This window comes from Sorex fumeus, unplaced genomic scaffold, assembly GCF_029834395.1.
Source record: "Sorex fumeus unplaced genomic scaffold, SorFum_2.1 ptg000063l, whole genome shotgun sequence".
NCBI classification, from domain to species: Eukaryota; Metazoa; Chordata; class Mammalia; order Eulipotyphla; family Soricidae; genus Sorex; species Sorex fumeus.
In genome coordinates this window covers 58,529,040-58,551,586 of record NW_026606120.1, presented here as the reverse complement: position 1 = coordinate 58,551,586, position 22,547 = coordinate 58,529,040, and the positions used below count along the sequence as shown (strand labels likewise).

Here is a 22,547-nt window from a genome sequence, read left to right as displayed (position 1 = left end):
CAGAGGACAGCAGTCATGGCAGCCTGGAAAACACACTGGCAGGACCATGAAGTGGAAGGATTCTGTGGACAAACAGGTTCTGGGTTGGTATAAATTCTGCTCATAAAAAAAAAAAAAAAAGTAGGGCTGGAGAATGGCTAAGTGGCTAGGGCACTTGCTTTGCCCGTAGTTAACCTGCGTTTACTACGGGCAAGTTAACCTCAGCAGTCCATATGATCCCCAGAGAATGCAAGAGTAATTGCTAGTGCAGAGCCAGAGCCAGGAATAACCCCTGAGCATCACTGGGTGTGGCCCCAAAAACAAAACAAAATTTCAGTCTAAAAAGCTCAACACTAATAGTTATAAATCTTATACAAAAGACTAAACTTGACTAACTTGTTTGGGTTTGGGTCACACCCAGCAGAGCTTAAGGGTCTTCCTGCAGGCAAAGTGGATGATCAATTCTATAAATCATCTCTCTCCATCCCTAAATAACTTCTAAGAAATTTTTTCTCACTTGCCCTTATGTTTGAAGCTAGGAACTCTGTTATCATTACATTATAACTAGTCCAGGGTAATATTGGTTCTAATTAAGTTTTTATACCATGGTTTTTGTTTGTTTTTTGTTCACACCCAGAGGTCTCCTGGATCATTCCTAGCAGTGCTTAGAATATATAGGATGCTAGAAATTTTGAACATGGATCAGCTGCCTTCTAAGCAAACACCTGACCTGCTCTACTGTCTCTCCAGCACGGTTAGGTTCTTTTATTTTTCTTGGTTTACTTCGAACTTCAACCTCAACAGGCAAGTATTCCTAAAAACTTTAGACCATACATACCATTTAAATCTGCATTTTCAAATCTGACCCAAACTATTTTCTCCTTTTCTTCTGTTAAAGGCGTTCCGCTGTAAGCCTGCATGAGAAACAAAAATATTTGAATAAAAATTTTTATAGCTCTAATAATACTGATGTTAAAGAGTATTCTGAATAAAACAAATTCTATCCCTCCCATCTTCAACACCAAGCTTATAGCTCAGAGCAAGCTTACTCGTAAACATCTGCTCTGTTTTGTTTTTAATTTGAAGCCACATCAGCGGTGCTCAGGGCTTACTCCTGACTCTGTACTAGGAATCACTCCTGGTGGGGCACAGGGGACCATACCGGGGTGGAGAGGAATACAACCCAGGTCGGCAGCTGTACTATCACTCAAAGACCCTTCTTAAACATTTTATTCCAAGAGCAAAACTCAGAAGTCTGGTAGCTTTTTCAACCAACTGGAAAACTGCTGGTAAATAAAATACAATGATTATTGTATAGGATAAAGGTAAGGTAAAGGCCCTCCCGTTGATCGTCGATTTGCTTGAGTGGGCCCAGTAACGTCTCCATTGGAGACTTTGTTGTTACTGTGTCTGGCATATCGAATACTCTCGGTAGCTTGCCGGGCTCTCCGAGAGGGGCGGAGGAATCGAACTCGGGTTGGCCATGTTGGCCGCGTGTAAGGCGAACGCCCTACCCGCTGTGCTATCGCTCCAGCCCATATGGTCCCCTGAGCACCGCCAGGGGTAATTCCTGAGTGCTGAGCCCGGAGAAACCCCTGTGCATCGCCGGGTGTGATCCAAAAAAAGCAAATAAATAAATAAATTGTATAGGATAGAGCATCATAATTCAAAGGCATTCCCTATACTAGCCAACAAACAGGAAGCCAAGACACAGGACTGGAGGTGTGGCTCACATACAGGCAAATCCATATCAAGATCCCTGACACCACAAGCCCACTCTCCCAGCACTGCCAGGCGTGGTCCCTACTTGCAATAAATACACATAAACAGATAAATGTCTTGGTATTCATGATCAAGTAATTACACTCCACCTAGAGAATTCTGCTTCTCTCTGCTGCTGGCCAGGGGCCATGGATCATCGTTGGGGTGGAGGGGGGAAATAAGGGATTATTTTTTTCAGTATCTTATCTGGTTTCTAAACCCTAATTCATGCAAGCCTGCAAGGTACACAAAGATAAGCAGTAAGACCAAGGAAAAGTGTCAACAATATTCAATAGCAGTAGTCTCTATGTAAAATAAAAGCTTTATTTAAAAAAGTGTTTAAGATTGAATATACTTTACAAGCATTAAAATGTCAACAAAAAGCTGCAATGTTTTCAATTATCAAGTGGCACTATGCTCACAGAGCAATTATTTAATATAAGCTGTGCCAAAAGCTACCGTAGCTGGGCCAGGGAGAGAGTTCAACAGACTGAAGCACAAGTTTTGAGTGTGGAGCGAGTTGGGGGTGGGGGATGAGATGCAGCACTGCATAGCATAGTCCTCTGAGCAGGCCAGAGTGATACAAAAACAAACAAAAAATATAGTTAACTACCCCAGATCTCTCAACTTGACCTGCTCTAAATTTCCATGCCAATATGCAGGTCCTATACTGTACCATACATTAATAGTCACTGAAAACACTACAAAAAGACAAGTTTACTTTAATAACAGGTTTACTGTGTGAACACTTTTTTCTCTTTTTTTTTGTCTGTTTTGGTTTGGTTTCGTTTTTGTTAATTTGGCTGCTTTGGGGACCACACCCGGCGATATTCAGGGGTTACTACTGGCTCTGCACCCAGGAATTCTTAGGGATCCTCAGAGCACCATATGGAATGCCAGGGATCAAACCTGGGTCAGCCACATACAAGGCAAGAGCCCTACCTGCTGGACTATGGCTCTGGCACACTTCCTTCCGCCCCCCCCCCCTTTTTGGGTCACACCAGGTGACGCACAACGAGTACTCCTGGCTTTGCACTCAGGAATTACTCCTCGCAGTTTTGGGGGGACCATATGGGATGCTGGGAATGGAATCTGGATTGGCAGCGTGCAAGGCAAACGCCTTACCAGCTGTACTATCACTCTGGCCCCTGGCTCTCTTCTTATACATTTCTTTACTGACGTTTCTTTCCTGGGTAGAAGGTTCCCCAAGAAGTTCTCTGAGGACCTGGCCCAAGGGCCACTCCAGGCAATGGTTAGGGATCAGGATCTCAAAGGCAAGGCAACTGATCCATTCTTTTGAGCCATCTCCTGACACTAAATTTTTTACTTAATAAATACACATAAGGTAAAGCACAAGCTTTGCATGAATGAAGTACTGGGTTCTATTCTCAGCACCACAAAAGATATATATGTTTAAATGCAATAATATTTTATGGCTGGGGAAACAGCGCAAAGGCCTGAGTATATATTTTGCATGTAGGAGACCAAGGTTTGATCTCTGGCATGATATGTACAATTTGGGGAGGTTGGGCCACACCTGCTATGCTCGGGGCTTACTCCTGGCTCTGTGCTCAGAGATCACTCCTGGTGGGGCTAAAGTTCCAGGGATCAAACCCAGGTCGACCTTGTGCAAGGGAAGAGCTCTACCCAGGGGCATTTGCCTTGCATGCGGCTGACCCGGGTTCAATCCCCAGCATCGCATACGGTCCCCCAAGCACTTCCAGGAGTAATTCCTGAGTGCAGAGCCAGGAGTAACCCCTGAGCATCACTGGGTGTGACTCAAAAAGGGGAAAGAAAGGGGTTCTACCCCTGTACTATCTCTCTGGCCCTTAATAAAAAAATTTTAACAACTTTTTATAGAGATGAGCACAGGTAAGATAGCTCTTTTTGGAGGAAAAAACCTACACTTTTACTATAATTTATCAACTTTGTATCTATCACTTAACCCTCATTTTCCTTGGTCTTAAAATCTTTTCACAACTGAAATCTCACTGTTTAGAGCTGGACTGCAGAGGCACCCCGGACCTGGAAACCCGGGCATGTCTGAGCTCCCACCTAAAGTCGTAGGCTGTGGTTCTGCCTGGCGACCAGCAGGAGGCACCCCACCCCACTAACACAGGAAAGCAAGTGAGAGAAGAGTGAAACAGCTTGGCCTTCCATACTTAGCTCCTCCAGAGCACCAGGAACAATGGGAAAACACTAAGGAATTCAGGGGTGCAACAATAGTACAGCAGGTAGGACACTTGCCTTGCATGTAGCTTACCCATTTGATTCCCAAAACCCTGCCAGGAGTGCAGAGTCAGAAGCCCTGAGCACTTCTGAGCTTGAGCACTGCTGGGCATGGCCCCAAACCAAACAATAAAAAATGCTAAGGAATTCAGTCTTGTCAATGGATAGCCACCAAGTCCAGGAAGCTCCTTAACTATCTATCAGAACTTTTTCTAGATTGCCAAAAGACTTTAGAAAAACAGTCCTCTCAATGTTACATAGTCTGAAAAAAATCATTAGAACAGAGAATCACGACCCTAGAAATAGTATAGCCAGTAGGGCACTTGCCTTTCACGCGGCAGAACAGGGTGTGCCCCAGTATCCATTCTATCTCCTGAGCAACAGCAGGAGCAATTCCTGAGTGCGAAGCCAGGAGCAACCCTGAGCACTGCTGGGTGGGCACCAAAACATGTAACCATGTACATCAATATCCATAAAAATTCAAACTATTGCAAACATCTTACCTAAACTACAATATATATTTTTAATCTGAAATTTCAAAAACATACAACACATTTGTAGATTGCCCCGAGAATGCTCAATGGGGTAAATCCATGCTCTGCATGCGGAAGGAGTGGCCTTGAGCCTGAGGACAGAGCCTGGAGTAGCCCTCCGAGAACACCTCCAGATACAGCCAAAAAGAGTGAGAGAAACAGAGAGAAAAACATTTTTTTTTTTTTGCTTTGGGTCACACCCAGTAATGCTCAGGGGTTACTCCTGGCTCTGCACTCAGGAATTACTCCTAGCGGTGGTTGGGGGACCAAATGGGATGCTGGTGATTGAACCCAGTTCGACTGTGTGCAAGGCAAATGCCCTCCCCGCTGTACCCTCGCTCTGGTCCAAAAAAAATCTTTAAACAACAACAACAAAAAGCTTATTTTGTAGTAGTTTTAATTATAAAACAATAGAGTGTTTTCTGGGCTGGAGCGATAGCACAGCAGTAGGGCGTTTGCCTTGCACGCAGCCAACATGGCCGACCCGAGTTCGATTCCTCCGCCCCTCTCGGAGAGCAAGCTACCGAGAGTATCTCGCCCGCACGGCAGAGCCTGGCAAGCTCCCCGTGACGTATTCGATATGCCAGACACAGTAACAACAAAGTCTCCAATGGAGACGTTACTGGGCCCGCTCGAGCAAATCGATGATCAACGGGAGGGTCTTTACTTACTTACTTTAGAGTGTTTTCTTAGCCTCAGCTAGTTCCCCCTAATCTTAATTATCTCCTCTTCCTACTGCTTACCTTCATACACTTATCAAGACTGTGGAACTGGCCCCAAGGGATAATGCAGCAGGTAAAAAGTCCCTTTGCAGTCAACCAGAGTTTGATCCCCAGCACTACACCTGGTCCCCCCTGGCACTAACAGGAGGGATCCCCACCAAAGAGCTAGAAGTAAACCCTGAGCACCTCTGGGCATGAACCAAAAACACACACAATGAAACTAACACTGAAACATTTGGGGGGAGGAAGAGAGGGCCTGGTTTTCTGTCCACACCCAGTGGTGCTCAGGGGCTATTTCTAGCTCAGTGCTCAGTCATGACCCATGGTGGTGTTTGTGGGACCATTTACTATGCCAAGGATTGAGCCAGACAGAGTCAGCAGCATGCAAGACAGGTGCCCTACCTTTTAAACCACCAAGCGATCTCTCCAGCCCCAACACTGGAACATTTCTAAGCAACCTGAGTTTATTTGAATTTCATGAGTTATTCTCAGCTCCAATATACAATCGAGGATCCTACACTGCCTTTAGAACAGTTTCCTTTGCTCCTATCTCAAGCTCTTCAATCATCTGGCAAAGCGTAACATTTTCGACAAGTTTCTTCTTCCCAGAAAATTATAGGCTGTGTATCATCCACAGCATCATTCAACCTTTCTCCCAACTCCTTTGCAAAACTCTTTGATCTCTGAGCAATGTGCAGAACAAAACAAGACTGAAAGGGGTTACTTTTGGTGCAGTGGGAGTCTTGAATTTTTCTTTCCCCAATCAGGAAGAAATAAGACTTTCCTAAGAAAGCTTGTGTGATGACTGTGCTGCATCTTTAATTTTTCCTCCCTTTTCAGTAGACATGCTGTTCTTTGCTTAGCAGTTCTAGAAAATTCTCAGAAAGTGACTCAAGTATCTGATTGTTGTGTCCCTTCTGTTCCTTCCTGCAGGTTTAATAAATGTTATGTCTCATTTTCTCAGGCTTTTAATATCAACCCACCCCCTGTCCCAAACTGTGACCGTGGCGATCAAACTCGGGACCTCACACAGGCAAGGCAAGTGCCCTACTGCTGAGCTACATGCTGGCCTTTCTCCACTTCTTCAGAAATCCTTCGCCTATGTGGAGATATTTTATTCTCACTGAGGCTTAGGCATACCCAACGTCCATCTAGATTCACTTGCTTTCCTAGTGGTGGTTGACATACACCCACACAAATGTTTGGGTTTTTTTTACTTGGGGCCACATCTGGGGATACTCAGGGGGACTATGTAGTACTGGGAATGAGCCCCAGACAGAACTTCTGCTCACAAAACATGAATCCAGCCCTCTGAGCTGTATCTCTCCAGTCCTGTTTTATTCTTGTTTGGCAGTACCAGGAATCAAACCCAGAGCCTCACAAAGCAAGACAAGTGCTCTACTGCTGAAACATACCCTGGCTCACAGCCCTACCTGATCAGCGCGGACCAGAACATTTTGATTATGCTGCATCCTGAGCCAGAACTTTCACTCCTTTACTGACAAGATTTATTTCTCCCTTTATTCCTCATTTGACTTGCAACACATATACATTAAGTGCTGCTAACCCTTAGAAGGCACAGATACAATCACTGCTGATATATGTCACTGTCTTATTTTCTCGCTAAGGAGAAATAACTTCCACTGTGTGCTGCTGTCAAAACCATCATTCGAGGGGTGAGCTGGGCAGTTGGTCAAAAGGTACAGACCTTCAGCTTCAAGATGAATCAGTTCTGGAGATCTAATGTATTAAACACCATTAATATTATACTGTACACTTGAAATTTACTATCTTTTATTGACTGGTTGACTTATTGCAGTACCAGAGATAGGACCGAGGGCCTAACACAGAAGAGTTCTACTGCTGATCTATGTTCCCAGCCCCTAAACATGTAACTTTTTTTTAGCCAGGGACACAGCTCATCTATAAAGCATGGGCCCTGAATTCAATCCCTGATACCACTACTCCTGGAAAATAATATAATTTGGGCCAGTGATAGTAGAGGCATTTGGGCTCTTTGACCTCTGGTACTGCATGTGGTACCCTGAGCACAGAGCCAAGAGCAAGCCCTCAGTACTGCTGGTATAGCTCAAAATCAAAACAAACCCCAAAAAAGGGTTTGAGAAACTGGAGAGATAGTACAGGTGTTAAAGTGCTTACTTCAGGAAAGCCTCTTTAATAAATTGTGTTGGCATCACTGGACGGCTACATGCAAAAAAATAGGCTCAGAACTCTGCCTAACACCATGTACAAAAGTAAGATCAAAATGGATTAAAGACCTCAACATCAGACCAGAAACCATAAGGTACATTGAAGATAAAGTTGGCAAAACCCTCCATGACATTGAAGCTAATGGTATCTTCAAAGATGCCACGCCACTGGCCAAGCAAGTGAAAACAGAGATAGACAAATGGGACTATCTTAAACTAAGAAGCTTCTGCACCTCCAAAGAAACAGTGACCAAAATACAAAGACAGTCTACAGAATGGGAAAGGATATTCACCGAATACACATCTGACAAGGGGTTGATATCCAGGATATACAAAATACTGGTTAAACTCCACAAGAAGAAAACATCCAACCCCATCCAAAAATGGGGCAATGAAATGAACAGAAACTTTCTCAAAGAAGAAATCCGAATGGCAAAAAAGCACATGAGAAAATGCTCTACATCATTAATCATCAGGGAGATGCAGATCAAAACCACAATGAGATACCATCTCACACCTCAGAGACTGGCCCACATTCAAAAGAACAAAAGCAACCGATGCTGGCGTGGCTGTGGCGAGAAAGGGACACTCCTTCACTGTTGGTGGGAATGCCGACTGGTTCAGCCCTTCTGGAAAACAGTATGGACGATTCTCAAAAAATTAGAAATTGAGCTCCCATTTGACCCAGCAATACCACTCCTGGGAATATATCCCAGAGAGGCAAAAATGTATAGTCGAAGTGACATCTGCACTTGTTTGTTCATTGCAGCACTCTTTACAATAGCCAGAAACTGGAAGAAACCTGAATGCCCAAGAACAGATGACTGGTTAAAGAAACTTTGGTACATCTACACAATGGAGTACTATGTAGCTCTTAGAAAAGATGAAGTCATGAAATTTACATACAAGTGGTACAATATGGAAAGTATCATGCTAAGCGAAATGAGTCAGAAAGAGAGGGATAGACATAGAAAGATTGCATTCATCTGGGGGATATAAAGTAACAAAGTATGAGATTAATACCCAAGAATAGCTGAGATCAGCACCAGGAGGATTACTCCATAACTTAGAGGCCAGCCGGGTATCCTAGAGGAAAGGGCTATTCAGATAGAGAAGGGAGCACCAAATAAAGGATGTTTGGAGGATCCTCCCAGGAGGGGAGATGCATGTCGAAAGTAGACTATGGACTGAACATGTTTGCCACTCAATGCCTCTTTTGCAGACCACAACACCCAAAAGGAGAGAGAGAACACAGGGGATTGCCCTGCCACAGAGACGGGGGGATGGGGGTGGGAGGGATATTATCCATGGTGGTGGAAAATGGGCACTGGTGGAGGGATGGGTATCTGATCATTGTATAATTGAAACCAAAGCACAAAAAATTGTAAATCTACAACTTTAAAAAAAATAAAATAAAATAAAGGGGAAAAAAAATAAATAAATAAATAAATAAAGTGCTTACTTCCATGTGGCCAACCCAGTTAAATAGCCACATATGGTCCCCTAACTACCACCAGAAGTGATCCCTGAGCACAGAATCAGGAGTAAGTCCTGTGCATTACCAGGTGTGACCCAAAATCTAGTAACAAAGGAGGAAAGAAACCATAAAAACTTCATACAGACTAAATTCAACAATTTGAGATCTTACTTTCTTTGTTGAATTGTATGATAAATTTTCATAAGCTCCATTATTAGAATCAAAGGGAAAGACTTCTACCAGTCCTTTTATTAACGACATCTGTTGAAGACAATGGGCATTTCCTCTTATCAGTGACAGCTGAAGAACACTGGTCAAACAGCACATTTTCTCTCTTTGAAGGATATCTGGGGACTCAGTGAGTGATTCTGAGGTTTGGAAACTTGAATCATTCCAAGAATAGAGGATAAATTGGCACATAACGTCAGAAAAAAAAAAAAAAAATTCAAAATGGCTAACCCCAAAGTACCAAAGTGAATTTATAGCTACAGAGATTTAAAGAGAGGCCTGGAGAGAACACTCAAAGGGCTGGGCACACGCTCTGCTTGTGGGAGACCCAAACGGTCCAATCTCCTGGTCGCCTGAGCAATGCCAGGAACCACCCCTAGACACCGAGCCGGAAACCGCCCCAAGAACCACTGGGTAGGGCAAAACAAGAAACAAACATATAGGCCACTACCTGTGTTCAGAAATACAGTTTAGCAGCTGGAGAGTTATTACAGAGTATATGGCATGACCAACTTGGTTTCGATCCACAGCATCCTAGAAGTGATCTCTAAGCACAGAGCCAGGAGTCAGCCCTAAGCTCAGCCAGTTGTGGCCCCCACAGAAAAAGTTTCCTTCCTTTTTTTTTTTTCTTGCAGGTGGGGGGTGAGGGCAGTGTACATATCCAGCAGTACTCAGGGCTTACTCTAAGCTTTGTGCTCAGGGATCACTCTGGGGGTTCTCCAGGGACAGTACGTACTGCCAGAGATTAAATCTGCAGTGCCAGGGCTTGCAGTGCTAGGGACCAAACATGCAAGGCAAGGGCCTGATGCACTGTACTATCTCTCTGGCCCAAAAAAGTTCCTTTTAACACAGCCATGCCCTTCCCTTTCACATACATAGTAATTCTCAACTGTAGTGCAGAAATGACATGGCTGTCCACTGTGCTGAGTCAGGAAGCCTTTAAGAATGGGTACCAAGTATCAATGCACTTAACCAGAATCTCATCAAAACGCAAGATTCAATTCAATGTCATAGCCACAGCCCCATGCAAGACAAGTGCCTTAACCCCCATACTATCTCTCCACCTAGCCTAAATTTCTTAATTATTTTGGTTTGAATATTTTTATTTTATTTGGAGCAGGGGCCTCTGGCAGTGATGGGGGCGTGGGGAGAGGGGGTTGCCGGAACTACCCTTTGAGATACTTCACCTAACAGTCCAGCTGCTCCATGCTAGGGCCCAAGTATGAGATGCAGTTCGGGCCTTGTGGAGCTGGGAATTACCTGGGATGCCACCCCAGAAATACTGAGGGGTCTCCAGGGATCAGTTAATGGTTCTCTGGGAGGAGATCTCCAGGGCTTCATCCAGTGAGGTGCAGGGGACAACGTGATCCCAGAACTGAACCAGAAATGTGCCTTAACCCCAGCACTACCTCTTTGTCCCTAAATGACCATCTTTGTAATATAAAATGTTTATAAAAAAACAAATAACTCAGTGGTACAAACCACAGAGCTCAGTGGTTCAGAGCTTGCCTTTGTACTTGTGAAACCCTCAGTTCAATGCCTGGTAGCAGCAAAAGACAAAACAAAGTAAACAAACAAAAAAGAAATCAACCTGGGAGCTGAGAAATAGTAGAGTGGGTAGGGTGCTTGCCTTGCACGTGGCCTACCTGGACTCAATTCCCAGTACCCTATATGGTACCCCAAGCCCACCAGGAGTGATCTTTGAGCACAGAGCCAGGAGTAACCCCTGACCATCACTGGGTACAGCACCCACACAAACAAAAATTGACATCTATCTTCCAGCAATCTAATCAGTTTTAGAAGATTCACTTTCCAATCTATTACTGAATCTACTGCCCCTATTCCCCTAGAAAGCTCTCCAACGATTCCCTCAAAGTCTTTGGCAATAGCTTCTCTCCTCCAGCCAACAAAAACTGCTTACGAGGACAAACGGTGTCTATGGAAAAATTTTAATAAGAGGCACTCTAGGAACAAGCAAATTACAAAAATTTAAGAATATCCGCCGGGACTTAGCTCAGCAGTAGAGTCTCTGCCCTGCTTGTGTGCGGTAGGTCCTCTCTGACACCATGAAAAAGGGGAAGTTGACTCCGTGGGTCTGAAGAATCGTCCCAGCGCTTCAAACTTCTGAGAAATGGGTGGTCTGAAAGGGCTGAGTTTCACCCTGCATTGCTCTTTAAGACCTGACATTCATTCTCTGCAGAGCATGAGATGCCACAGCCACAGCAACCTGGTTGTCTGCTGTGCCCAGCTTACCATCTTCCTTCAAAATCACTACCCAACCCCTCCATTTATTTCAGAAAATACTACTGCCAATGTCCTCTGGAACCTTGGATGCTTGCCTTGCACACAGCAGACCTGGGTTCAATCCCCAGCAACCCATGTGGTCCCCTAAGCACCACCAGAAATAATTCCTGAGTGCAGAGCCAGGAGTAACCCCTGAGAATCGCTGGGTATAGCCTAAAAATAAGAATAAACATTCAGTCTGTACTATTATGGGAGATAGTTATCTATATGTTAATGTTGTCTGCTTGTTTTAGGCAATTTTTTCTGCCCTTATTAATCAGATTTCTCAAGGCGGGAGAAAAGCCATATTCAGAAACCGGAGAGATAGTACAGCATGTAGGACATCTGCCTTGAAAGGTCTGACCCAGTTCAATCTCCAATATCACATATGGTCCTGAGTCTGCCAGCAGTGATCCCTGAGCACAGAGCCGGGAGTAATAAGCCCTGAGCATCACAAGGTGTAGCCCAAAAGCAGAAACAAGACATAAATCTTTTTTTCCTCACACAGCACATAGACCTTGTCAGTGGAGCCAATTTTCATTCAAGCTTACTGAATACAATAAAAAAAAAAAACCAATATACCTCTAGAACTTTCCCTTATTTGATCAACACTATTTATCTAATACAACTGCAAATGGACTTGACACTTTCTGAGGACCCTCTCTTAATCTTAAAGCTTTGATCCTGGATCTTTAAGTGTCTTTTGTGTTTTTTTTTTTTGGTTGTTTTTACTTTTATGGGGTGGAGGGGACGGTTTTAGGGTTTGGGGTCACACCCAGGAGTACTCAGAGGATAATTCAGTGCCAGAGATAGAATCCAGTTTCCAGCATGCAAAACATGCATTCAGCTCTTTGAGCTGTCTCTTCAGCCCTGAAGTGTCCTTTCTAAAAGTATAGTTACAGTCACTTCTCGGCCTTTTGGCTAAGATCGTGTAAAGGTCTAGTTACAAATGCCTTGGAAGTCAGAGAAGATTTACACAAGGAAAAAATACAGAACCTTTCCCTTCAAGTGTTCCACTAAGCAGTGCTTCCCAAAGCAACTGTTTCACAAGAGGCAGAAGACTCTTACCACAGACACAGTAACGAGATGTCACCAGTGCTCATTCCACTGAGTCAAACTTTCTGGGAGACTGGACTGGAATTTTTTTTTTCAGAAGGGAGGAGGGAGAACGGTCCTTGGGGGCTACTCCAAGTTTGGTACATGTAGGTGGGAAGGAAGGGGTCACACCTAATAGTAGTGGGGGAATTAGGTGGTGCTAGGCACACAAAGAATGCATTCCAGTCCTCTGAACCCACTATACTACCTCTCTTAAGATAGTTCATGGAGCTTACTCTCTTATTAGTGAGAGTAACAACATACACCCTGGTTAGCATAAAAATACCACTCATATACATCAGACCCAGGTTTCATGCACAACTCTCCATATGGTCCCTTGAGCATACAAGGAGTGATCCCTAAGCACAGAGCAAGGAGTAAGCCCTGAACACCACCAGCTATGACCTAAGAACCGAAATTTAGATTTGTGCTCATCATGGTATTTAGTTAAAATACCACCTAGTTGGTGAAATGTGAAGCATATGCTGCTTTTCTTCCATCGGATAGATAATATTTAACTAGAGCAAGACAAAGATTTTGGAAACAGAACCCAAGCACAGTGTCCCAAGTCCCATCTCTCAACTAACACCTCAACTTGACTCCTCTTAGAAGAGCTGAGGAGGTGGGGCTGGAGCGATAGCACAGCGGGTAGGGTGTTTGCCTTGCACACAGCCAACTTGGCCAACCCAGCTTCAATTCCCAGCATCCCATATGGTACCCCGAGCACCGCCAGAGGTAATTCCTGAGTGCATGATCCAGGAGTAACCCCCGAGCATCGCCGGGTGTGACCCAAAAAAAGCAAAAAAAAAAAAAGAGCTGAGGAAAAATTCATCTAAAGTACATCTCACAATAACAAAGAGTCCCACCACTCAGGATGCTATCACACCCAAAGTTTTCCTCAAACTGGAGCAACCCATGTCAAGTGGAAGAAACAGCACATTTCAGAACTTGTCCAGCCAATTGCAAAGCTTTTCTATTGCTAAAATCACACACACTTACCTGTGGCACAACATCCTGCAGAAAAGTCACCACACTTTCCATGTAGGACTGCTCCCTGGAAAAGAGTGAAATGGAAGAACTTTATTAAGACAGATTAACAGGAGATGTGGAAAACTTCCTCTACAAGCCCAAAAGCACACACTCAAGATTTTGTAAAAGAAAAATCAAAATAGGACTTATTCACTCATCTCCTAAGAATCCTGCTAATCTGCTTTTTTAATCTGCTTTTTAGTCTCTAGTTCTTTTTTTTTTTTTTTTTTTTTTTTTTTTTTTTTTTTTTTTTGCTTTTTGGATCACACCTGGCGATGCACAGGGGTTACTCCTGGCTCTGCACTCAGGAATTACTCCTGGCGGTAACTCAGGGGACCATATGGGATGCTGGGAATTGAACCTGGGTTGGCCGCATGCAAGGCAAACACCCTACCCGCTGTGCTATCTCTCCAGCCCCTCTAGTTCTTTAATACTGAATGGGAAAAAATTAAAAAGCTCACACCATTTGTTGTTATTGTTGTTACTGTTGTTGTTGCTGTTGTTGTTCTCAGGAATCACTCCTGGTAGGGTGGGGGGACCATATGGGATGCTGGGGATTAAACCTGGGTTGTCTGTATGCAAGGCACACGCCCTATTTCCTGTACTATCTCTCTGGCCCGCTTCTGCCATTTTAAGACATTCTCTCTTCCTCAAAATGCACACACCCTTAATTTGATAGAACTTCTAACCTATACCCGGATTAGTGATGACAGAGACTTGGCTGATGCAGGAACCTCCTCCTAAGCCAGAGCAGAGAGTGCCCTCGTTGGAGCAAGAAAAACTATAGCTGATGACTCAGTATTTTGCTACCTTCTCCTTAATCAGGTTATGGAACTAGTCCCTTACCTGTATGTAGTCAAAAGAATATGTATTCAAATTTTCTTCCGGTTTCTGGACCACACCCAGTAGGGCCCAGGACCATGCAGTGCCAGAGATCAGCACAGACACAGTCCCCTGAGCTCTGGCCCCTCCCACCTCAATTCTTGCCACCAATTACTGGCATCAGACATACAACTTTTTTTTTATTTTATTTTTTTATTTTTTTTATCATTTTTTTATTAGTGAAACACCATGAGGTACAGTTATAGACTTATAAATTTTTGTACTTGGGTTTCAGTTATACAATGATCAAGTACCCATCCCTCCACCAGTGCCCATCCTCCCCCACCACGGGTCCCAGCATCCCTCCCCCATCCCCCTCCCCCCCCCCTTCCACCCTGCCACTATAGCAGGGCATTCCCCCCTGTTCTCTCTCTCTTCTTTTGGGTACTGTGCTCTGCAAGAGAGGCATTGAGTGGCAATCATGTTTGGTCCACAGACCACTTTCAGCAAGACATACAACTTTTGGTATCTAAAATTTGTCAAGTTCTTCTTTGAATCAAGAACTTTGGAGTACTTTTTTTTCTGCCTGGATTCCTTTCCTCACCCTTCCCTCCCTGTCACACACCCCCCAGTTTGAATGTTATATCCTCAGAGAGGTTTTCCTGACTGCCTTTAAACACCCTCCACACTGTCATTCTCTGTCTCAGCACAGTACATATTGATCAAAGCCTGCAATTTGATAACTTTCTTGATACATTTTTTTTATTTCTGAATTACAAATTTATCTCTTGGGCTGGAGAGACAGTACAGTGGATAAGGCACTTGCCTTGCAAATGGCAAAAGCAGGTTCAATTTCCCAACACCTTTAGGGTTCCCGGAGGAGGGTGGGCCAGGAGTGATTCCTGAGCTCAGAGCCAGGAGTAAGCACTGAGCACAACCTGATGTCGCCTCCAAATTTTAAAACAACTGAAAAACACATCTATTTCCTATTTCTAAATAAAACGTGTACGTTTCTTAGGTACTCATTCCCTCCACTAACTCATTTTTTTTTCTTTTTGGGTCACACCCAGTGATGCTCAGGGGTTACTCATGGCTCTGCACTCAGGAATTACTCCTGGCAGTGCTTGGGGGACCATATGGGACACCGGGGTTGGAACTCAGGTTGGCCATGTGCAAGGCAAACGCCCTATCGGCTGTACTATCACCCCATCCCCCCACCCCCCACTAACTCATGATATAAAGCAATCTATCTCTCCTGATTATTGTATTTCACTGCACAAACATCAAAGATTTTATGTCAAATATTTTGCAATAAAAGTGGGTGCAACCACTTAGTTTTCAATTGTGCCTGTATTGCTGGGGAAAAAAATGGGTATGATATTTACAAATATTGGTGATGATTATGCACTGAAATACAGTACCTCCAGAACTTGTAAGTTAGTCACTGAGTAGACACCTGCATGTTGAAATAATACTGAGGGGGTCAGAGTGACAGTAGGGGGACTTAAGGACTTGCCTTGCTCTGAATACACACATGATATCCTAAGCATCATGGGAGAAAGCAGCCCCTCTGCACAGAGCCTGGAGTAGTCCCCAAGCACCACCAGATCTGACTCCAAAACCCAAAATAAAGTGAAAATAAAAATAAGGCAAGGGAGAAAGTACAAGAGTCAGAGGCCTGGGAAATCAGTCTGGTCCTAAGCCCCCACACTACAGATCTACAGCATGTAGACTTCAGGGACCTCTGAGCACCATTGGAGTATGCCTGGTGGTCCCCAGCAACACAGGGCCCAAGCAGCGCCAAATCCATGGTCCCTGGCATTGAACTGTCTTACCCAGCTGGCCTATAGTATCACTGGAAAGGGACCTGTGCTCCCTGATTAACTGTCTGAGAAACTCTGAAAAAAACTGAATCAATGGGGGTTGAAAAAATAGTAAGGGAGTTAAAGCACTTGTCTTGCATGTGGCCAAGCTGGGTTTGATCCTGAGCATAGGTTTGATCCCCAGCACCAAGTCAGACCAGGAATGGTCATCCACAAAGCCAGGAGTAAACTCTGAGCACCACCCAGTATGGCCTCCAAACAAAATAAAACCAAAAAAAAAAATTAATGAATAAAATAATGGTGATGGTGGACCAGAGAAATTGTACTGGGTTTTAGGAACTTGCCTTGGATGCAGCCAACCCTCACTAGATCCATTTTACTGCGTACGGTCCCCCGAGAACCCTCAGGAGTGATCCTTAAGGACACAACCGGGAAGTCCTTAAGCATGGCCAGGTGTGGCAAAAATTTAAAAAAACACCAAAAAATTATAATGACTGAAATATTTATATACACATATATAGTGTTTGGGGGGCCATAGCCAGTGATGTTCAGGGATTACTCCCAGCTCTACACAGAGGAATCACTCCTGGAAGTGCTCAAGAGGAGCCTATGGAATACAAGAGATCAAACCTGGGTCAGCTGCATGTCCTTTGTATTATCACTCTAGCCCCCTGAATTAAATATTTTTAAAATAATGAAATGATGTATTACATAACAGAAATAAATATGCTGAATACCATATAATGAGTAGCACAGAAAATTTAAGAATACAGAGACAGACTGTTGGGTTTTATCCTGGTGATCCTAGTTGGCTAAGACCATTAACAAAGTGGTTATAATTTCCTCTAAAGATTGAAATAGTACCTAACTCATCACTAAAATTACGTCTAACTTGCTGTCACAGTACTTAATTAGCAAATAAATATAGTACTGGGAGATGCATGAGAAAAAAACAGGTATTATGGTAAAATTGATAATATAGTTTTTTAGTCTGAAAAGACACTCTATGTAAGACAGTAAACCACCCAAGGGAGGGGCCAGAGATAGCACAGCAGGTAGGACACTTGCCTTGAATGCCGCAAGACATGATAGACATGGGTCCTAACTCAACACTCCATAAGGCTTCCCAAATCCAACCAGGGGTGAACCCAGAATGCCCTGAGCACCACTGTGTATGGTCCAAAAAATAAACAAACAAAAACCACCCAAGGGAAATAATACCAAATGTTATAATTTCCATATGATTAGTTTAATATTTATTTGGGGCTTTGGTGCTATCCACAGTGGAGCTCAAGGGTTATTTCCAGGTTGGTGTTAGAAGCTCCCAGGAATGCTTGAGAGACTCCATGGTGATAGGGACTGGGGATTAAATCCAGGCCTCCAGCATGCCCAGCATTTACTTCAGCCCTTTGAGTTATCTCCTCAGGTCAACTTTTACATTCTTAGCTAGGTACTAAAGAATCTTAACTGACCCCATTCTATTTAAAATAAATTTCTCTATATTCACTTATAAAAACCTCTTACACTTCCCACACTTGTTCTCTTCAGACCCTTTAACTAAAATTCTTAATTCTAACTATCCAATTTTTTCCGTCTTGAAAGGATCACTATAAATATTAGTCTTGGTTTGGTCATGGGTCACCCTCAGAAGTGCTCAGGGGGGTGCCTCCAACAACATTCAGGAAACCTTGTGGTGCCAGGGACTGAAGGCAGAACCTGGGTCTCTAGCACGCAAAACTTGGAATAATTTTTCATCTAAAATATTAAAACAGGGACTGGAGTGATAGTTTAGTGGGTAGGTATATGCCTTGCATGCAGCCAACCCCAGTTCGATCCCCAGTCCCCCATGTGGTCCCCTGAGCACCGCCAAAAGTGATCCATCCCTGCGTGTAGAGCCAGGAGTAACCCTTGAGCACAGGCAGGTATGGCCCAAAACCCTAAAAAACCCTAAATAAATAAATAAATAAATTACTAAAACACTCCCCCATGGGCTGAAGAGATGCCTCAAAGGGCTGGGGTGCATACACTGCATGCAGGACGCTTAGGTTCAGTTGCCGACACCAAAGGGCTTCCCAAGCACCATCAGGAGATGACCCCTGAGCAGGAAAAGATGAGCAGCCCCTGAGCACAGCTGGATGCTGCCCCCACACCAAAAACTAATTAACTGAAAATGCTCACTGTAAAATCTCCTATTGTTTTCCTGGCATCTTTTGTTTTGGTTTGGTTTTTGACTTGGGGGCTATACCCAGCAGTGCTCAGGGCTGACCCCTGGCTCTGTGCTCAAGAATCATTCCTGGCAGGCTAGGAAGACCATATGTGGTGGTGCTGGGAATGGAATCCAGGTCAGCCACATGTAAGCCTTATCCACTGTACTACTGCACCATCCCCTCCTGCCATCTTTTTAACTGATTATAGAGTTCCAAGTGTTAGGGGCCACACCCAGTAATGCTCAGGGGTCAGTTCAGGCTCTGCACTCAGGAATCACTCCTGGTGGTGGGCCAGGGATCATATGGAATGTTGGGGATTAAATCTGGGTCAGTCGCATGCAAGGTAAGTGCCGTACCCACTGTACTATCTCTCCTGCCTGTGTTTTAAATTTATCTAACTTAGAATCTAACATCAGACTATAAGCTCCTACAGTATACAGACATGCTTTATCAAAGAATGTTCAAAATACAGAAATGAGACTTGGTCTCATTTGGTCTCACTCCTTTGAATACATGTTTCATTTGTCTCTTTGCTTCTTTGACTCTGGAGAAGCCAGTGTTCTCTCTTGAACACATATTTCTCCTCTCACTTCTCATATCTTTCTAAGCAAGTTTCATTCAATAAAACCTTGCTTCATTAAGAAAAAATACAGAAATGAAATATCACACTGGCTTTGAAACTAAGTAACGGATATATTTTATCAGGATCTAGTAACAAAGATAAATACGAATAAAATAAAAATTAAAATAAATTTTAAAATATTTTACAAAAAGTGGTTACAGTTCAGAAGGCTAATCTGAATGTCAGTTACTATTGAGTAATCGCTTTTACATGCTTATCTGAAATTTGCTTACGTGACAGCCTGGGGGCGAACCACAACTCCACCAGTACAGCGACTGGGTCTTCTGGGAGAATCTGTAGCCATAGCTTCATTCACAAAACCTGTTTTCACAAAGAAAAGTTAGGGGGAATAAAAGGGTCATTATTGTTAAGGTTATGGAAGGAGGTTTAAGAGAGCACTCATTAGAGATGACTTGTCATAACTGCCTAAAAACTGAGCTTTCACCTGCAATTCCTATTACACATTAAAAAAAAAAAAAGAAAAGACAAAGTAGCACTTTTTTCAACTTGAAGGGTTTTTATTTTCCATTTGGGCCAAGCCTCAGAACCACAATCTAGTTAAGACTTACTGAACCCTTTGATCCACTATTAATAGAAAAAGGTAAGACAACCAGATCATGGAATGGAAAGTCTTAACATTGGATTACTATCAAAACAAGTGTGCTACTTTTGTGGGCCAAATTTAAAGAATTTACTGAATTTCCACGTTGAGATTGTGAACATACATGATACACTATTTCAAGATCAAGTGAACAGTGATATAATGCCTTCCAAATGAAGCTGGTAATCTATGAGTCAGACTGCATATTGTAACTATGTAGAGTGAAGGACTTAACGACTTATTGTCATGATGGTTTCACAATATACACAAATATTCAATTATGATTGTACTCCTGAAATTAACATGTCAATTACATCTACTTTTTTAAGATTATTTTTTATTATGCTGGCCATAACAGTACAAGATTTTTGAAATAGTATTTAACTTTCTGCTATTAGGACCTAGTTACTAGAATCTAATAAAAACCCACATGACACTAGAAACCCCTTATCCTGTCCCATCACATGGGATCTTGGACTGCCTATCTTACTAGATATGAACCCCTGGGAAGGTTTTTAAGATCATGGAGCAAACTTGGTGAAGGTTTCCAAAGAATGACAACAATATTAAGTATCTCTTCCAGGGCTCAGGACAGACCAGGGCTGGTAACACTCTTAAAAGCCACTAAAACCATCACTTCTCAGTAAAGCGTGTTCTATCACCTTATTCGAAAAACTCCCAGACCTATGATCCCATCTGCAACAACCAAAGCACCCCGTGCCTTAACTAGCCTAGTTACCCCTTCCTCCGTGGATACCTTCGCCTCCACCCCCTTAGACTTCTCATTCCCATTCCACCCTTTATTCCCCGAGACACAGCCTCCCAAGAACTGTCCTTTAAGGGCGCTGACCACTGAGAACCCTCGCCAGCCCATCAGGCCGCACTCCCCCAAAAGATACTCGCACAGCGCTACCCACTTAACCTCCAACGCCGAGGCACCTCTGCCCCCGGCCGCCCTCTGGCCCCTTGCCCTGTCTCCCCTACCCCTCCCCCTCCCACCTCGCCATCTCTCCCACGTCGAATTCCTCCCGGCCAAGCCCCCTCCCCTCACGCTGTTAGCCCCTCGTCCTTCCCAAGCCTCCCCAAAAGCCAGAGCCCCACCAGCCTTCTCACCGGCCGCCCCGCCGGTAAACGCTGTTCCCCAGCTCCAGGCTCACTGTTTGGAGTCTCCCCTCGTGATTGACGGCTACTACTTCCTACCACGCCTCAGCGGAACTACCTTTCTAGCCAATCCCAGAAGCAAACAAGCTAGGGCCGGGCACCGCCCTTGGAGGTCAGTTTCGCCAACCAGCAAGTAGAGAAGAGGCAGACCCGCCTCCTGGGTTTATCCAATCCGCTGTGGCTCAAAGGGAAAACAAAACAGTCTGTGGGTTCGGGTGAAGCCGAGATGTCAGGTTCGGTTGCGAACGCAGGCAGGTGGAGGGGAGTCACGAACACGTTTATTTCCCTTTGCAGACACCACCTCGGTGGTTTTGCTGAAAGCATCCTGCCACAACTTCCTGCCCGCCCACCCGGGCGTCTCAGGCTGAGAGTGGGAGGACTGGGGGACTGGTCTGTTTACATCGAATTCTCGCGACAGCTGGTTCGAAGCTCAAAGCACGTGGACGTGGCAGCTGCCAATCACTTTGGGCTGGCCACTTACGCTTCCCCGGCCTGCCTTCTGCCCCGCCCCCTGCTAATGTGTTTACCTTCCGGGAACCTAGACTGACGAGCGCGGCTGAGCAGCCCGGGAGCCAAGGCGCTGTTGATCTCAACGAGGGACGCAACCCGTGATCTTGTCTGTTTGAACTCGTTTTATGGTCCACGCCCGATTCTTTGCCTGGGTTCCTTCCTATCCCGTGGAAGAGCTGGAGAATTCATAGGTGGCATTCCTTTATTTTATAACAACCATGCTATTTTATTTCAGAAACGCGCGGCGCAAGCTGAAGTGCTCCTTGACTATTATATCAAATTTAGCAGGACAGCCCACGGAGGATGTGACCATGGAAAGGCTGGGGCGGGGCGGGAAGGAACCCAGCAGGATAGGATGGAGGGCATGCTTTGGACGCCGAAGGCCTGGTTCCAACCTCACGGCGGGGACAGCGTCGGGGTGCGTATATCACCATCCGGTGTGACCCAAAACAGAAACCAAAAAGAGCCCCGAGATTGTGGTTTGTTTAAATTGGCTAATACAGTAGTATAAATAGATAAGTAAATAAGAAGGCCGGGGAGATAACAGGCTGATGGAGAGTTCAACCGGCTGGAGCACATACTTTGCATCTAGGAGACCTGGCTTTGGGTATTGCAGGGTCTCAGGAGCACTGAAACAAAGAGTAATTCCTACGAACTTTAAAGATTGGTCAATAAACAACAATTAAGGTTTTAGTCCCGCGAAGGAGGCTGAATTGAGATGAGACGCTGCTACATTTCTACTGTCAAGCAACCACCCATTTGCTCTTGGTGCTGTATCAGTGCCAATCCATAGAACACCAAAAGTATTGTTTACCAGACTAATGTTTAACTTTGGCTGGAAAAAAAAAATCTGGAACATTGCACGGCACAAATTCCTAGCACTTTAAAAATTTGCTTTCTAAAATATGGATGGAATATGAGGTAATGCATAAGAAAGTGGTCGACACTTATTAGTTGGCTTCACTCACATGTAGAATATAACAAACGCTGGGGGTGTGTTGCTGTCAGCAGGTCGATCTGTACCTGTGAGGCAAGTGCATCAGCATCCTGATGGCCCCTTCAGACTTCCAGATACCCTAAAATTGCTGCTGTGCCTTTGGCCAGACCCCAAAAACTTGGGGCAAAGTTTATGGCCAAAAGTTAGGTATGTGGGAGACACACCCACAAACCACCTCCAGCTCAGCTATATAATTGGCGTCAAGGCCTCTCTGGTTCCTGATTGAACTGCTTAACGGCCATGTTCCCAGAGACTCAG

The 22,547-nt window shown here is 44.3% G+C and overlaps 1 protein-coding gene across 7 annotated transcripts in view; it reads right to left on the bottom strand.

The window, feature by feature from the left end:
* BCAS3 (BCAS3 microtubule associated cell migration factor) overlaps positions 1-20,872 on the bottom strand; it is a 660,253-nt gene extending 639,381 nt beyond the window's left edge. For 4 of the 7 annotated variants that reach the window (XM_056128175.1, XM_056128179.1, XM_056128177.1 and 1 more), the window contains exons 1-4: positions 20,735-20,871; positions 19,254-19,341; positions 13,517-13,571; positions 818-893 (exon numbers count right to left, since the gene is read on the bottom strand). In XM_056128175.1, the coding sequence (XP_055984150.1) occupies positions 818-893; positions 13,517-13,571; positions 19,254-19,324 (202 nt within the window). In that variant the 5' untranslated portion in view covers positions 19,325-19,341; positions 20,735-20,871. Of the gene's footprint in view, positions 1-817; positions 894-13,516; positions 13,572-19,253; positions 19,342-20,734 lie in introns of all 7 variants that reach the window. The other 3 variants (XM_056128182.1, XM_056128176.1, XM_056128180.1) reach the window with 3 other exon arrangements.
* Between the last annotated feature and the right edge of the window lie 1,675 nt (positions 20,873-22,547).